The following is a 12,364-nucleotide window of genomic DNA, read 5'->3' as shown; positions in this document are numbered from 1 at the left end:
AACAATACACTTTCAATGCAAGATTTCTACCAGAGAGCAACTCTGGAGTATGATGGAGTTTTGAGGCATTATGTTTACCCCAAGAGCACCGGCTCAAGTATTGGAAGGTGGCCCATGGCTTGGTCTACTGTCTCCGTCACACCTTCAGATCTTTGCATGAGCATTAGGCAAGATACAGGCGGTGGTGCATGTGGGTTCAACAGCCTTTGTAGACATGATGAAGGACCCATTTGCCAGTGCCCAAATGGTTACACCTTTATTGATCCAAATGATGAGCTCAAAGGATGCAAACAGACCTTCATTTCACAAAGTTGTGATGAAGCCTCACCCGAGACGGATCTTTTTGATTTTCAAGAGATGTCAAACACAGATTGGCCTGACTCTGATTATGAGCATTTTCAGTCGGTAAGTGAGGATTGGTGCAGGCAAACTTGCCTGAGTGATTGTTTCTGTGCCGTTGCCATTTTCAGAGGCGGTGAGTGTTGGAAGAAGAGAATCCCTCTTTCGAATGGGAGGATTGATCCCAGTGTTGGTGGAAAAGCTCTGATCAAAATAAGGAAAGGCAATTCTACTTTGAAACCTGCAAGCACAAATTCAAGGAAAAACAATTCAACTCTGATACTCATCGGATCAGTGCTCCTCAGTAGCTCGGGGTTTCTGAATTTCCTCTTACTGCTAATTACCTATTTGGTTGTTTCACGCATTTATTATAGAAAAGCAAGGGTGCCTCAACCTTACCAAGTCATGCCAGATACAAATTTGAAATATTTCACTTATGTGCAGCTAGAAGAAGCTACCAATGGATTCAAGGAAGAACTAGGCCGTGGTGCTTTTGCAACAGTTTTCAAAGGAGTTTTAGCATCTGATAATGGAAAATGTGTGGCTGTTAAAAGATTAGTAAATGCAATTAAAGAAGGTGATTTGGAATTCAAAGCTGAAATGAGCGCAATTGGCAGAACAAACCACAGAAATCTAGTCCAACTACTAGGATTTTGTAATGATGGGCAACACCGGCTTCTTGTATATGAGTTTATGAGCAACGACTCTCTAGCAAACTTCCTTTTTGGAGAGTCAAGGCCAAACTGGTACCGAAGAAGCCAAATTGCCTTAGGAATTGCAAGAGGGCTCTTGTATTTGCATGAAGAGTGCAACAGCCAAATCATACATTGTGACATTAAGCCTCAAAACATTCTTCTTGATGACTCTTTCACAGCAAGAATTTCCGACTTTGGATTAGCCAAGCTTTTGAGAACGGACCAGACTCGAACTACTACTGGAATCAGGGGAACAAGAGGATATGTGGCTCCTGAATGGTTCAAAAACTTGCCCATCACAGTGAAGGTGGATGTTTATAGCTATGGCATTTTGTTATTAGAGATCATCTGCTGCAGGAAGAATTTTGAACAGGCAGAGGATGAAGATCAAATGGTACTAGCTGATTGGGCGTATGACTGCTATATCCGAAGGGAACTGCACCTGCTATTGGAGAATGATGATGAGGCACTAGATGATATTCAGAGGATGGAGAAGTACGTGATGATCGCAATGTGGTGCATTCAGGAGGATCCGTCACTCAGACCAACGATAAAGAAAGTGACACAGATGCTTGAAGGAACTGTTGAAGTCTCAGTTCCACCCAATCCATCATCATTTATAAGTTCAATATTTTAAGTCCTTGTATGCAAGTTTGATTATCAAGAACTGAAAACAATAAACTTGGTAAGTCAGATATCTTCCTTAGTGTATACTAATGAATGAATAATAATCATGATTAAGAATGTATCAATTTTCCTCTATGTAAACGCAGACATTGCAGCAAATATTCTTTATTTTCAATTGAACCACCCTAAAAAGAAAGGTTTATAAGCAATTAAGGAAGGCCACTCATGCAAAGTACAAACGACTTGAGACTTTTCTTTCCCCCGTTCAGAAGGTTACATCAATTCGGTTCATCTCCAAAGTATTGAGACCCATTCCAACCCAAATTAAGGTGAGATTGCCAAAGATTGAAATCATAATATTTCAGCCATCTAAGTCAACATCAAGCATGCTGACTAAGAGACCATCTGTGTTAATTAGGTCCTGTCTAGATGGTTGCACAATACTGGCAAATGCAGTAAAACTAAAAGGATGAAATGTATCGCACAATGGACTGAAATAAGCATAATATTAACAGACACAGAGTACAAAATTTAAACCAAAAAAGATTAAACAAACAAGTTTTAAGATTTCAACTTTATATTTCCATTTCCAAAACCCATCACAGAGCACAAATGTAGTACATGGAGTTGATACCAAATCAGTGGATTTGGGGATTCTAAGCCCTCTCGCCCCTAATCCTACGAGCAAGCTGAATGTCCTTGGGCATAATGGTCACTCTCTTTGCATGAATGGCGCAGAGATTGGTGTCCTCGAACAGTCCCACCAAGTACGCCTCCGCCGCCTCTTGAAGCGCCGCCACTGCGCTGCTCTGGAACCGGAGATCGGTCTTGAAGTCCTGAGCAATCTCCCTCACCAGCCTCTGGAACGGAAGCTTCCGAATCAAAAGCTCTGTGCTCTTCTGGTACTTCCTGATCTCTCTCAGAGCCACCGTCCCCGGCCTGAAACGATGAGGCTTCTTCACTCCTCCGGTAGCCGGAGCTGACTTCCGAGCTGCCTTCGTCGCCAGCTGCTTCCGAGGTGCCTTCCCTCCGGTCGACTTTCGGGCAGTCTGCTTAGTACGAGCCATTTGTCAGATGTGAATAGTTGAGGGTTTGGGTGTTTGTTTCCAGGGAAAGTGAAAGAAAGTAATGTGGAATTGTGAATTGGGGATTTTGGTGGGTTTTATTTATAGAGCGAGTGTGGAGAAGCGGGAAGTTCGAAATTTTAGTGGGGTGAGTATGGAGCGTTTATTATCGTTGTCATCAACGGTGCAGATTCATTATTGTAGAGCATCATGGATTGTGATCCGCGTGCTCTGAAAATTAGCCAATAAGATTGCATTCTTAAGGCGGCTTTTTTACACCTTTTCAATTTTTGAGTTTTTTTGGCATAAATTTCAATTTTTCAGTTGATACTTCTAACTTTCTAAGTGTTCGTTTTTTTTTTCTTACAAATTTTGAAATTTGATTAATAATTCTTTTTATTGGGTGAGCTTGTAATTTTAATGGTTAAAAATATTTACTTATAAGGTCCTAAATTTACATCATCATTTTTCTATATATCGTTTGATGAAAAAATATTATTTTATCAGATATTTAATAATTTTTTGTCGATTCATTTCTTTTTAATTTAGAAAATAATATATTCAAATTTAAACATCTTCAATATTGTGAACCCATAACATGTTTAGTAACTTTTATAACGTACAAAATTAACTGAATACGAGTGTTTATATTGTATGAATTATTTTATTTTTTGTTATATAATGGTGTTTTTGAAAAATTAAAGGAGTGATCACTGTTAAGTAATGTGATTTTTTATCTTTTTAAAAAAATTTGTTGTGGCTAGGGTGAATTGAGTGAGGGTTGATAACAAAGCCACTTGCTCTAAAACCACACAGTCTTACTAGTTACTACTCATGTGAGCTTTCCACGCTTTACATAATGCATAAATTAATCCAAAGAATCATTGATTTTCATTTAAAAAGTTTAAGTGGCTTGACCTTTTATCCAGGCATGAGCTAAAAATTTGAGTAATTTATCACTTTTTAAATAATAAACCTGAGTCAAAGACTCAAACCATGCCGTGCCGCGTAAGCAATAAACAGGAATGAATGGTTGAAGGAATCAAAGAAGGGAGTTTCCAAGTAATGCCCTGTGTATAAACACTGAAAACGACGAAGCCAGTTTCCAAGTTATGCCCTGTATATAAACGCTGAAAAGTGAAAAAGACTTGCAGTACCTCTGTACCTGACCCCCCCAAGCAAATAAAACCTTGAAAAAGACGTGCAACCATAGTCCAAGGTGCCAAAGCTCAAACTCTAAATCTATCATGGAACCTTTATTTATTTATTTATTTCGTCATTGATGAAGTCAAGCTCAATATTATTGTTGACCCGGTGTTGGCTTCCCCAAGAGGATGAAAATTGAAAAGTAAAAAAGCTTCAGTCAGAGGCTGAGAACGATGCATTAATACACATTCACATAAGGCAATCAATACAGTTTAATTGATTGGTCTTTAATCTATTTATTGAAGATCTAAGTTAAGGCTAATTGATATTGCAACAGGCAAGCAAATATGGTCTGCTGATAGTACTGCAGTTTCCCATGCAGCCATGCTTGACACAGGAAATTTTGTGCTGGCCAATACAAATTCAACCATTTTGTGGGAGAGTTTTGATGAACCAACAGATACAATCCTACCCACACAGACTCTAAAGCAAAACAGCATACTCTTTGCTCACTATACGGCGACAAATTACTCAAGAGGCAGATTCATGTTTATACTTCAATCTGATGGAAATCTCTCGCTTTACACAACAAATTTCCCACAAGAATCTGCCAACTCTGCTTATTGGTCAGCCAAAAATACAGAGGTTGGCTTTCAGGTCATCTTCAACCAGTCTGGCCCTATTTACCTTACATCCAGGAACGGAAGCATACTTAGTATGATATCAAACAATACATTTTCAACGCAAGATTTCTACCAGAGAGCAACTCTGGAGTATAATGGAGTTTTGAGGCATTATGTTTACCCCAAGAGCACCGGCTCAAGTATCGGAAGGTGGCCCATGGCTTGGTCCAGTACTGACTCCTTCATACCTCCAAATATCTGCTTGTCAGTTGTGGAGAGCTCAGGTGGTGGTGGTGCATGTGGGTTCAACAGCTTGTGTACACTTGATGACCAAGGACCAACTTGCCAGTGCCCAAATGGGTACACCTTTGTTGATCCAAAAGATGTGTTCAAAGGATGCAAGCAGAATTTTGTTTCGCAAAGCTGTGACGAAGCCTCACAAGAGACAGATGATTTCGATTTACAAGAGATGCAGTACACGAATATGCCTTTCTTGGATTATGAGCATTTTCAGGGGGTAGCTGAGGATTGGTGCAGACAGAGTTGCTTAGATGATTGTTTTTGTGCTGTTGCCATTTTCAACACCGGACAGTGTTATAAGAAGGGACTCCCTTTTTCCAATGGGATGATTGATCCCAGTATTACTGGAAAAGCTCTTATCAAAATAAGGAAAGGCAATTCCACTTTGAGACCTCCAAGTACAAATACAAAAAACAAAGATAATTCAACTCTCATCATTGTTGGATCGGTGCTCCTGAGTTGCTTGGGGGTTTTGAATTTCCTATTACCATTGGTAACCTATTTGGTTGTTTCTCGCATCTATTCTAGAAAAGCTTTGGTGGTTCAACCTCACCAAGCCATGCTAGGCATGAATATCAAGTATTTCACATATGAGGAGCTGAAAGAAGCTACCAATGAATTCAAGGAAGAACTGGGTCGTGGTGCTTCTGCAACAGTTTTTAAAGGAGTTTTAGCATCTGATAATGGGAAATGTGTTGCTGTCAAAAGTTTAGATGGTAAGGTTAGAGAAGATGACTTGGAATTCAAAGCCGAAGTGAGCGCAATTGGCAGAACAAATCACAGAAATTTAGTCCAACTACTTGGATTCTGTAACGAAGGGCAGAACCGGCTTCTTGTATATGAGATTATGAGAAATGGCTCTCTAGCAAGCTTCCTCTTTGGAGAGTCAAGGCCAAAATGGTACCAAAGAAGGCAAATTGCATTGGGAACTGCAAGAGGGCTCTTGTATTTGCATGAGGAGTGCAGCAGCCAAATTGTACACTGTGACATTAAGCCCCAAAACATTCTTCTTGATGATTCTTTCACAGCTAGAATTTCTGACTTCGGATTAATTAGCCAAGCTTTTGAAATTAGACCAGACTCGAACAACTACTGGAATTAGGGGAACAAAAGGGTACGTGGCACCTGAATGGTTCAAAAACTTGCCCATCACAGTGAAGGTGGATGTTTACAGCTATGGCATTTTGTTATTAGAGATTATATGTTGCAGGAAGAATTTTGAAGCAAATATAGAGGATGAGAATCAAATGATACTAGCTGATTGGGCTTATGATTGCTATAAGCAAAAGAAACTGCACCTGCTTTTGGAGAACAATGATGAGACAATGGAAGACATGAAGAAGATGGAGAAGTATGTGATGATTGCAATCTGGTGCATTCAGGAGGATCCATCATTGAGACCCACCATGATGAAAGTGACACAGATGCTTGAAGGAAGTGTTGAAGTCTCAGTTCCACCTGACCCATCCTCTTTCATAAGCTCAATACTCTAAGTGCTTGCTTACAATTATAATTCAATACTTCTGAATATCAGAACTTTATGTGTGTTTGATCATCAAGGACCCCAAACAATCTGGTAGTCCTTAATTTAATATGTAGTAATGAATGTATAATAATTTCGTTTAAGATGTCTCAATAAAAATAATTATTCTGGAAATAATAAAAATAATTATTCTTCTTTATCCTATTATGTTCACGTTTCCAGTGATGCAAGAAGGATCCAAAGTTGACCTTCAGTGAGAGGAAATTAATTAGATAATTCAATAAAAAACAAAAATAAATTTCATAAATATACATTTGTTTTGGGTTATAAAGGAGACAACAAAACCAACTGCTTCTGTTCAAAGAAGACACTGGATCATGTAAAGCCAGGAGTACCATAGCATTCCATCTGTGTTGATGAAGATCGATCAGATGCCTGCTGAGTGCTGAGCCAGTTCCAGCATCATGGACTCATCAAAAAATTTGTTGAACCTCACATTGTCACTCATCCCCTTTCTACGTTTTGTCTTGACCATAAACTCACGAGCCAGGTGGTGATGAGGTGCAGGTTCAAGTGGTCGCAAAGCAATCTCCTTGTCAAGAGGATCCCCACGAACTATAGCCCAATGATCAAAAACTGAGAGGCAAAATGCTTGCCCTTCAGTATGGTACCTCAAGTCCGTCTCTAAACCAAAAGATTCTATCACAGGTAACAATGCCTTAACGATAGAAGCTGGGGTCCCAGCAATAGGTTGAGGAACAAAAACATGTTGTCCACGCCTGCAAGATAGAACAGCTTTGATTGCAGAAATACAGTCAATTGGCGTTTGTATCTCCACATAATATACTGGCTCCATAAGCCGTGGGGTTGCCATCAAGAAAGATGAATAGGCCACACTTCACGCTGTGGGAATGATCTGACCAGATCCACGGTGCAGTGGCTCAGGTGCAATACTTGCATCAACTATTTGAACTTTACATTTCTGATGGGTTCACCACAAAGGGGTCCTTCTCGAGCACCTCACTGAAACCCTTGAACAATGGAATCCTTCACTGCATTCAGCAACATCTTAGGTCCCTAATAAACGGTCAAGCCTAAAAAGTGAGTCGTCTAATAGAATGTTAGGTCCCTTGTTACTATAATATTTCTGATCTATCAGGGCCAAATGCCCATATGGACCTTGCAGCAAGAACATCCCACTCATATCTAGTCTGGAAGAAATTACCTATGTCCTTCTCTGACCAATTTTCAATGGTTACAACACCCTTCTCAATGTCCTCTGCAAGTCCTCTTTCCAATGGCTCTGCAATCATAGTTATTTTATTCTTCTTGTTGGGCGTTTCAGCAAAACACTTCCTTGATGAAGATTCCTCCATTGTTTCACAGAACGAAACAAAAGGGTTTGCAACCTTAACTTCTATTTGAGAATGGAGACAGAGCTCTCTAAGGTCCTTCATGATGGAATCCAAGTAAAGCTCTCCTGTACCAGATATTGTGTGCTCCCCAGACTCCTCAACTTTAATAATTGCAAGAGGATAACTCTTGCTGATCTTTCTAAGACCCTCCACCATTTTTGGCAACTCACTTGGATTTAGAGGCTCAATTGCCGTTTTCACAACTGGGATAGTATTGAACTGAAGAGGACGGAATATGTAAGCAGCATCCTCATGAGCATGATCATAATTACACAGTGTGGCAGATTTCATTATAGACGTATCCACACCTTCAATAAGGACCCAAGTACCAGCAGCAGCCTCGGCTACTGGAATCCTATCTCGAGCTTGATAAGGCCATAATTTTGTCACTTCTTTGACTGTCATGTCCTCCACGTCCTCCTCCGGTGAATAGCCTTCTCCCAACACACGTACACTCTGCCCTGTCTGAATCTTGCCACTATATACCCTGCCAAATGCATCAAACGCACTGCAGTCGGACTTGGGATACAATTTAGTCACATTTACCATCAAAGGGCCATTAGGATCACAATTTTTCATGGCCTGGTAAATTAAAGAGTACTCCTTATTTAGTCCAGTGTATATATGATCAAATTTCCTAGTTGCACCTTTGTCATTCAGGGAAGGAATATGTTGAACCAACATATCAGTGAAGCCTGAGGCAGAGCCAAAAGCTGAGCTACAAGCCAACCTCAGCAGATGTCTAACATTCAATTTGTAAGCTGCATTGGCCCTAAGGGTGACACCGAATTCTGAAAGATTGCCTCCACACTCTTTTCATGTTCTCCAATCACCTGGCTATAAATTTTATACAGGGGTTCAAGCACAAACTGAACAAACGACCTTTCTCCTCCGCTGGCAGGGGGTTTTCTCCTGAAAGCCCTGGCATCTGGATGATAGTACATATCTCCCCAGAGATGAGAAGCAAACTTATCTGTATCAAAAGGGATCCGATGGAATTTAACATATAGCTTAGCAAATGATTGCAATGTGAATGACCATCCTGCCGTAGCACTTGCAAAGCAAACATTTCCTGCAACGGGATCAGTAACTTGTACATGATTACCGGCAGTTGAAGAGGCAGCAGTTATGTGGTTATCAATAACTCGTCATAGCATAGACTATTATCATCATCCATTTTAACAAATAAAAAAAAAAAAAAAAAGATCTGCTGTAAGTGGATTTGAATTTGAAGCAGGCAAAGCAAAGTGCCAAAGGCAGAGGTCTACCACCAATTCAATAAAATCTGAAAACTTTTTCTAACTTGTATGGAAAATTAAGAAAGGGCAAATAGAGAGACAATATTATAATACGACAGGAGTCTTATTCTTATAATAGGGTGTTACGTTAGTATTAGAAATCCTAGGAAGTAAAGCAAACCAACTTCAACACCGAAATAACTTCCTAGTGGGCTATTATTAGTATTCCCAATCCTAGTGTAAACTAGTTTTAGTTTACAGAAGCTTTTCAATTTTCACTCAGATGTCGTAAACTAAACTAAACTTACTTGTAAACTGATTACTCCGCCACTTGCTTGCTATTTGTTAACAGGAAATAGAAAACAAACTTCGCATTCCGGTCGACGCCACCCCACTCTCCGCCTCTCCCATGCCTGAAAAATCACGACTTTTAATCGATTTTTTTTGAGAAAATATAATTCAAATTGAAAGGTTTTGAGAAATTAACGAGCTTTCAAATTTGAAATTTTTCAGGGCTTACAGGAGACGAACAGAGCGGCGGCGGCGGCTGCTCCGACGAAGTCGTAGGACGGTGGCGGTTTGGTCTAAATCTAGGCAATTTTTTTTTTTTTTTTGAAACAGTAATGGGGATTTCTTTTTTTGTCAATAAAAAGTAATGGAGATGAAATTGCATTAGGCCCATGCTTTTGCACAAATAACTTAGGAGGGTTCTGGAGTTTAGATCAACGGCAGTCAAACAGTGTTTTGGTTTCAGAAGAGAGAGAAAGGAGAAGTGGAATCGTGGACGAGGAGGAGGAGAGAGACGATGGGGTAAGAGAGAGAAAGACATCAATTGTTTAAAACTAGACACGTGTTGGTATATTCTTTTATTTATGTATATTATTTGGTAGCTAAATTGAATGACACGTTAAAATGGTCTAAATTCATTATGAATTAACTTTTTTTTTTTAATAAAACGATCTTGTTTGTTAATTATGGCCTAGTGAGTAGTGACAATTAAAAAGCCATGACCTTGTTTCACAACCCTGGCCTAGATTGCTAGGCTATGGCAGCCCAGGATGTCAATCGCTAGTATGTATATATATTGCATCATTATCAAGATTCATATACAGAAGGAGGCCATAAATAATTCATGGGTTTGAATGATCTATGGTCGTTTATGGAGTACATTATCAAATAATGAAGATACCATATTTTCCATCGTTCAAGTTATCCCCAGACCATCTGGCCTTGTGCTTGCAAAAATGCCTGAAAGCAAAGGCTCTGAGACAAGGCAAGCAAGTTCATACAGTTCTGTTAACAAGTGGGGTTGACATGAACTTGTTGTCTTTGAGTTCAAAGCTTGTGGGGATGTATGCTGGCTGTGGGGATGTGAGGTATGCAAAGCTTGTGCTCGAAGAAATTCCCAAGCCAAACGTATTTGCGTTAAATTGGATGGTGTGGGCCTCGGCCTTTAATGGGTATTTTCAGGAAGCAATTGGGTATTTTTCATTGATGCAGGAACTGGGAATTATTGGCAATAAGTTCACGTTTCCAGTGATGCTTAAAGTTTGTGTTGGTTTGATGGATTTGAATAAGGGAAAAGAGGTTCATGCTGTGGCATATAAAATGGGTTTTGGAAATGATGTCTCCTTGGCCAATGCCTTGATTGATATGTACCGTAAATGTGGAAGCATGTGTTATGCTCAGCAAGTATTTGATAGAATGGCCGACAGAGATGTTGCTTCTTGGACGTCGATGATAAGCGGGTATTGTAATGTTGGAAAGACTGATCAAGCGCTCCGTTTGTTTGAGAGGATGAAGTTGGATGGATTGGAACCAAATGATTTCACATGGAATGCAATGATAGCTGGGCATGCTCGGTGTGGAGATAGCAATCGAGCATATGGGCTTCTCTCTAGGATGACCAAAGAAGGACTGGTTCCTGATTTGGTTACTTGGAATGCAATAATTTCGGGTTTTGCCCAAAGCCAGCATGCTGTTGAAGCTCTTAAATTGTTCTGGCTCATGTTGGTGTCTGGAATTAAACCAAACATTGTGACTATCACAGGGTTGCTTCCAGCTTGTGGATTGCTTGGTTCAATTCAAAGAGGGAGAGAAATTCATGGATTGCTCTGTAGGATGGGCTTTGATATAAATATCTTTGTTTCTAGTGCTCTTATTGATATGTACTCGAAATGTGGCAGTGTGAAAAATGCTCGAAGTGTATTTGACTTGATTCCTGTAAACAACGTTGCGTCTTGGAATGCAATGATTGGATGCTATGGTAAGCACGGTATGGTTGATTCCTCGCTAGAGCTATTTGAAAGAATGCAAGAGGAAGGAGTGCCGGCAAATGAAGTGACTTTGGTTTGTGTTCTTTCTGCATGCAGCCATGGTGGTTATCTAGAAGAGGGTATAAAGATTTTCAGGTCCATGAAAGAGAGCCATGGAGTTGAGGCAAGTAAAGAACATTATGCTTGTGTTGTCGATCTCTTGTGCCGTTCAGGTAAGATGGTAGAAACTTATGAATTGGTTAAAGGCATTCCTATAGAAGTCACTGAATCCATTGTTGGAGCTTTTTTCAATGGGTGTAAAGTCCATGGAAGGAGAGATCTTGCTAAAATGATGGCTGAATTCATTCTGAAAATGGAGTTAAAGAGACCTGGAGGTTTTGTAACACTTTCAAATATTTATGCTGCTGATGGAGAATGGGAAGAGGTTGAGATTGTAAGGAAGGTGATGAAGAAGAGGAAAGTCCTTAAGAAACCTGGATTTAGTTGGCTTGATAAAAGGGATGGTTTTATTGGAGTGGAAGTAGAAAAAGAAGTCATCTAACTGTATCAAAATCTGCCTTTAGGTCACTAATGTTTCAAAACCATTTGGACAGCATATAACTAATCCAATTTCCAAAGGCTGAAGTGTAACTTTCTCTTTGTTCACAAATTTACAACCCCTTCTCTGAATTGAAGTATTACTGAAGATTATGAGTTCTTTCAAACACTCTTTCAATCATGACATAAGTAATTCACAAACTTGTTCATAAGCAGATGAGCTGTTCTTGCTATGCCTAAGTATGTCTTCGTACCTAATACTTTCTCACGAAACTGAAATTGCATTGGTAGTGTTGCATCTTGGGAGTCGATGCATGTTTTGCTCTGTGCCTTGGTGGTTGCTTGTCTTCCTAAAGTGTTTAGTACATGAAAGAAAACATGTGGAAATTGGGATGAAAACGTGTAATTGGGAGTGACTTTGTTTAATAAGACAGAAAGGTTGCTTATGAATTCTGTAAATCTCCATATATTTTATTTGAATCAAATCAAAATGTTTTGAAGAAAGTTCAAAAGGGTCTAAGCACTGAATAGTGTACTAAAGCACAGAATGGATAGCAAAGGGTCATAACCTAACACTTGAAAAGAGGTCATAAAATCACCCACTCTTCCAATAATTGGCTT

General features: G+C 39.6%; 2 protein-coding genes and 3 pseudogenes across 2 annotated transcripts; 3 read left to right on the top strand and 2 right to left on the bottom strand.

Moving 5' to 3' along the window:
* The first annotated feature begins 5 nt into the window (after window positions 1-5).
* LOC147296093 (G-type lectin S-receptor-like serine/threonine-protein kinase LECRK3) lies at window positions 6-1,699 on the top strand. Its single transcript, XM_086230060.1, has one exon. It carries the CDS (start codon window positions 16-18, stop codon window positions 1,669-1,671), a length of 1,656 nt encoding a protein of 551 aa, XP_086086186.1. The 5' UTR covers window positions 6-15; the 3' UTR covers window positions 1,672-1,699.
* Window positions 1,700-2,263: 564 nt separating this feature from the next.
* On the bottom strand, window positions 2,264-2,781 carry LOC147296092 (histone H3.2). Its single transcript, XM_086230061.1, has one exon. It carries the CDS (start codon window positions 2,726-2,728, stop codon window positions 2,318-2,320), a length of 411 nt encoding a protein of 136 aa, XP_086086187.1. The 5' UTR covers window positions 2,729-2,781; the 3' UTR covers window positions 2,264-2,317.
* Window positions 2,782-4,059: 1,278 nt separating this feature from the next.
* Window positions 4,060-6,354, top strand: LOC147296091 (G-type lectin S-receptor-like serine/threonine-protein kinase LECRK3; annotated as a pseudogene).
* A 248-nt stretch (window positions 6,355-6,602) lies between these two features.
* Window positions 6,603-9,341, bottom strand: LOC147296090 (110 kDa U5 small nuclear ribonucleoprotein component CLO pseudogene; annotated as a pseudogene).
* A 591-nt stretch (window positions 9,342-9,932) lies between these two features.
* LOC147296089 (pentatricopeptide repeat-containing protein At5g59600 pseudogene) lies at window positions 9,933-11,897 on the top strand (annotated as a pseudogene).
* The last annotated feature ends 467 nt before the right edge of the window (window positions 11,898-12,364 follow it).

The sequence above is a fragment of the Dryas octopetala genome, chromosome 1, assembly GCF_963921425.1.
Source record: "Dryas octopetala chromosome 1, drDryOcto1.1, whole genome shotgun sequence".
Taxonomy (NCBI): domain Eukaryota; kingdom Viridiplantae; phylum Streptophyta; class Magnoliopsida; order Rosales; family Rosaceae; genus Dryas; species Dryas octopetala.
The sequence above is the reverse complement of the archived record's forward strand: the minus strand, read 5'-3'. Positions and strand labels throughout refer to the sequence as shown.

What these genes read in the sequence shown, in the direction of transcription:
- LOC147296093 (XM_086230060.1), top strand. Translation starts at nt 16, where the DNA reads ATGCAAGATTTCTACCAGAGAGCAACTCTGGAGTATGATGGAGTTTTG.
- LOC147296092 (XM_086230061.1), bottom strand. Translation starts at nt 2,728, where the DNA reads ATGGCTCGTACTAAGCAGACTGCCCGAAAGTCGACCGGAGGGAAGGCA.